The sequence below is a fragment of the Oncorhynchus gorbuscha genome, linkage group LG21, assembly GCF_021184085.1.
Source record: "Oncorhynchus gorbuscha isolate QuinsamMale2020 ecotype Even-year linkage group LG21, OgorEven_v1.0, whole genome shotgun sequence".
In the NCBI taxonomy this organism is placed as follows: Eukaryota; Metazoa; Chordata; class Actinopteri; order Salmoniformes; family Salmonidae; genus Oncorhynchus; species Oncorhynchus gorbuscha.
The window spans coordinates 7,704,800-7,709,799 of NC_060193.1; the positions used below are offsets into that span (position 1 = coordinate 7,704,800).

Genomic DNA, 5,000 nt, shown 5'->3' on the forward strand with positions numbered 1-5,000 from the left:
TGTTGTGGGCTGTAGGTGTGACAGAGCACGCGTGCAGAATTATGACCGCCTTAGGGAGTTTGTATGTGTGTCTCCTCTCACCTGCCTTATTTAATCTGGTCTTCTCTCCCCTCTTTTTCATCCATTTGCCTCTGCCCACTTTTCTTCTCTATCTCTCTTTCCCCCTCCCTTTCTCCCCCTTCTCCCATCCTTCCCCCTCCACATCCCCCTCTCTCTTCTCTTTTTTTTCTTTCTGCTATTTCTTCTTATCCCCTCCCCTCCTTCCCATCTTCTTCCCCCTCCCTCTCCCCTCTCTTTCTGCTATTTCTTCTTATCCCCTCCCCCTCCTTCCCATTTTCTTCCCACCTCCCTCTCCCCTCTCTTTCTGCTATTTCTTCTTATCCCCTCCCCTCCTTCCCATTTTCTTCCCCCTCCCTCTCCCCTCTCTTCCTGCTATTTCTTCTCTTCTCCCTCTCCTCTCCACCACTACCCCCTCCCCTCCTTCCCATTTTCTTCCCCCTCCCTCTCCCCTCTCTTTCTGCTATTTCTTCTCTCCCCTCCCCCCTCCTTCCCATCTTCTTCCCCCTCTTTCTGCTATTTATTCTCTCCCTCTCCCCCTCCTCTCTCCACTACTACCCAGACACCTTTGCCAGTAAGGTGGCCGCCATCCAGGACCAGTACGCCGACGCCTCCATCGGCAACGTAACCGGTAGCAACGCCGTGAACGTCTTCCTTGGGATCGGAGTGGCGTGGACCATCGCCGCCGTGTTCTGGCGCTCCAAAGGCCAGGTGTTTCGCGTCGACCCGGGCTCGCTGGCGTTCTCCGTCACGCTCTTCACGGTGATGGCGTGCATATGCGTGATGATACTCCTCTACCGACGGCGGGCGTCAGTGGCAGGGGGGGAGCTCGGAGGGCCGAGGACTACCAAGATCATCACATCACTGGTCTTCTTCTTCATGTGGCTGATCTATATATTGCTGTCATCACTGGAGGCATACTGTCACATACCTGGGTTCTAGAGAGAGAGAGAGAGAGAGAGAGAGAGAGATGGAGAGAGAGAGAGAGATGGAGAGAGAGAGAGATGGAGAGAGAGAGATGGAGAGAGAGAGAGAGAGAAGGATGGAGGGGTGGGTTGGGGGAGACAGAGAGGAGGAATAGACACAGGGAGGGAACAAAAGGAAACCCACTCGGCAAAAACTGGTTGAATCAACATTGTTTCCACGTTGTTTCAACAACAACAAAAATGAAGCGTAATGACGTTTATTCAACGTGGGAAACGGATTGGATTTGCAACTTAAATCCAATGTCACGGGGACATTTTTTTTGTCAGCCAAATGTAAATGAAAAGTCGATGTTGAATTGACGTCTGCGCCAGTGGGAAGGGAGGCAGGCAGAGAGGACATGTTGGAAAGAGCATTCTCCCTTTCCCCCTTCTAACACTAGAGTCAGTATTCTCCTTCTAACACTAGAGTCAGTATTCTCCTTCTAACACTAGAGTCAGTATTCCCCCTTCTAACACCAGAGTCAGTATTCTCCATCTAACACCAGAGTCAGTATTCTCCTTCTAACACCAGAGTCAGTATTCTCCATCTAACACTAGAGTCAGTATTCTCCATCTAACACTAGAGTCAGTATTCTCCTTCTAACACTAGAGTCAGTATTCTCCATCTAACACCAGAGTCAGTATTCTCCATCTAACACTAGAGTCAGTATTCTCCATCTAACACTAGAGTCAGTATTCTCCTTCTAACACTAGAGTCAGTATTCTCCATCTAACACTAGAGTCAGTATTCTCCTTCTAACACTAGAGTCAGTATTCTCCGTCTAACACCAGAGTCAGTATTCTCCATCTAACACTAGAGTCAGTATTCTCCATCTAACACTAGAGTCAGTATTCTCCTTCTAACACTAGAGTCAGTATTCTCCATCTAACACCAGAGTCAGTATTCTCCATCTAACACTAGAGTCAGTATTCTCCATCTAACACTAGAGTCAGTATTCTCCTTCTAACACTAGAGTCAGTATTCTCCATCTAACACTAGAGTCAGTATTCTCCTTCTAACACTAGAGTCAGTATTCTCCGTCTAACACCAGAGTCAGTATTCTCCATCTAACACTAGAGTCAGTATTCTCCATCTAACACTAGAGTCAGTATTCTCCTTCTAACACTAGAGTCAGTATTCTCCATCTAACACTAGAGTCAGTATTCTCCATCTAACACTAGAGTCAGTATTCTCCATCTAACACTAATCTAACAGGTAGAGGTCATATCAGTGAAAGGCTCTAATCTAACAGGTAGAGGTCATATCAGTGAAAGCCTCTAATCCAACAGGTAGAGGTCATATCAGTGAAAGCCTCTAATCTAACAGGTAGAGATCATATCAGTGAAAGTCTCTAATCTAACAGGTAGAGGTCATATCAGTGAAAGGCTCTAATCTAACAGGTAGAGGTCATATCAGTGAAAGCCTCTAATCCAACAGGTAGAGGTCATATCAGTGAAAGCCTCTAATCTAACAGGTAGAGGTCATATCAGTGAAAGTCTCTAATCTAACAGGTAGAGGTCATATCAGTGAAAGCCTCTAATCTAACAGGTAGAGGTCATATCAGTGAAAGCCTCTAATCTAACAGGTAGAGGTCATATCAGTGAAAGCCTCTAATCCAACAGGTAGAGGTCATATCAGTGAAAGCCTCTAATCTAACAGGTAGAGGTCATATCTGTGAAAGCCTCTAATCTAACAGGTAGAGGACATATCAGTGAAAGCCTCTAATCCAACAGGTAGAGGTCATCTCAGACAACTCTTTCTGCCCCCTGCTTTACGACCCTCCTCTCCTCCTCTCTCTCTTTCCTTCCCTCGCTCACTCCGCCCAGCCTTATTCTCCAATAGACTGTAAACGTCTTAATATTGTCTTAAAGTGATAGGCTAGTAGAGGACGTTAGACCACACCCCTTTCCCCGCCACCCTCGCTCCTGTTGAGCCAATCCCAAGTCACCTTGCTCCCTAAGGAAGACCTTGCCCCTCCCACTTTTCAACGGCGTTGGTGTGTAGATGTTGTTATTGCGAAATTGTAAAGAAAATAATAAATAATGAAAATGATGATTATTATGAAGAAGTATGTTAAAAACATTGGAATGAGAGAGAAGATGATATTAAAAGACTAGAATTATTATGTGAGAACTGTACGGAATGATAATAATTGAACTTTGCAATAAAGAAAATGTTGAATATGAAATATATTAAAATACTTATTTAAAAAAACACCATTGTTGGATATAAAACTAAGATTAAACTAACCTGTTAGTAGAAAATGTGACCAACTAGCCCACTGACTAGTGACATTTTGTCTTTTCAAATATTGCGTGGAGTAGATTTTTGATCCAGACTATCAATATATTTGTCTACTATTCCGGCTGACCCAGTGCCCAAAATCCTTCACTTCCATCCCTGGTTACAACCATTATAACCAAGCAGGAAATGACGTAATGCCCAAACAGGATATCAGGTAACCGGAAACAGAAAGGAGGGTGGACCAAACTGACAATATATTTGTCTACTATTCCGGCTGACCCAGTGCCCAAAATCCTTCAATTCCATCCCTGGTTACAACCATTATAACCAAGCAGGAAATGACGTAATGCCCAAACAGGATATCAGGTAACCGGAAACAGAAAGGAGGGTGGACCAAACTGACAATATATTTGTCTACTATTCCGGCTGACCCAGTGCCCAAAATCCTTCAATTCCATCCCTGGTTACAACCATTATAACCAAGCAGGAAATGACGTAATGCCCAAACAGGATATCAGGTAACCGGAAACAGAAAGGAGGGTGGACCAAACTGACAATATATTTGTCTACTATTCCGGCTGACCCAGTGCCCAAAATCCTTCAATTCCATCCCTGGTTACAACCATTATAACCAAGCAGGAAATGACGTAATGCCCAAACAGGATATCAGGTAACCGGAAACAGAAAGGAGGGTGGACCAAACTGACAATATATTTGTCTACTATTCCGGCTGACCCAGTGCCCAAAATCCTTCAATTCCATCCCTGGTTACAACCATTATAACCAAGCAGGAAATGACGTAATGCCCAAACAGGATATCAGGTAACCGGAAACAGAAAGGAGGGTGGACCAAACTGACAATATATTTGTCTACTATTCCGGCTGACCCAGTGCCCAAAATCCTTCAATTCCATCCCTGGTTACAACCATTATAACCAAGCAGGAAATGACGTAATGCCCAAACAGGATATCAGGTAACCGGAAACAGAAAGGAGGGTGGACCAAACTGACAAACTTAATTTAGACCAATGAAATTTGAGGATAATCATGACGATGATGATGATTGTATCTAACTGTGTGTTGTATAAGAGACATTTCCGATGTTTTGTCTTAAAAACTAAACAAACAAAGAAACTATGGGTTTTATGCTGAATAAATAAATAAGATTTGAATATAGATATGTATAAGGCTGGTGTAAAGACTATGTACCATGCCCTATTGGTTTCATTCTCAATGAGAGGAGACCATAGAGTTGGATAGAGGGTGCACAGGAAAATATATTTTAGACGAGCTCTCTAGTGCAACTCTATGGCGCACACAGATCTCTCCTTCCTCCCAAAGTGTGCACTTTCCTTCACTGATTTGAATATAAATGACTGGTATCGGAAATATGGTGGGAAAATCCAATGATTTTAGATTTTCGGAAGTAGTGAACCATAGAGTTGGATAGAGGGTACACTTCAGGAGGAAGGAGATATCATTGGGATGCTCCCATCCTCTATCTGTTGTACAGCCATTAAACTAAACCAAGGACCAACTAACCAACCAACTAACTAACTAACTAACTCTATGTTGTCATGCTAATACAACCACACTGTGATACAACACACAGCCTGTCCACTGAATATTAAACCCCAGCTCAGTCCTCTGAATATAACATCACAGCTCAGTCAGTCCCATGAATATGACATCACAGCGTAGTCCGTCCCTGAATATGACATCCCAGCTGTCAG

General features: G+C 43.8%; 1 protein-coding gene and 1 long non-coding RNA gene across 2 annotated transcripts in view; both read left to right on the top strand.

Annotated features, from left to right (window-relative positions):
- Window positions 1-1,063, top strand: part of LOC124008559 (sodium/calcium exchanger 3-like) — a 110,081-nt gene extending 109,018 nt beyond the window's left edge. Inside the window, exon 15 of the mRNA XM_046319928.1 lies at window positions 620-1,063. Within this exon, the coding sequence (XP_046175884.1) occupies window positions 620-999 (380 nt within the window). The 3' untranslated portion in view covers window positions 1,000-1,063. The remainder of the gene's footprint in view (window positions 1-619) is intronic.
- A 22-nt stretch (window positions 1,064-1,085) lies between these two features.
- On the top strand, window positions 1,086-3,211 carry LOC124008560. Its single transcript, XR_006834114.1, has 2 exons — window positions 1,086-2,651; window positions 2,763-3,211. It is a non-coding gene; the product is annotated as an uncharacterized LOC124008560 (long non-coding RNA).
- Window positions 3,212-5,000: the final 1,789 nt, after the last annotated feature.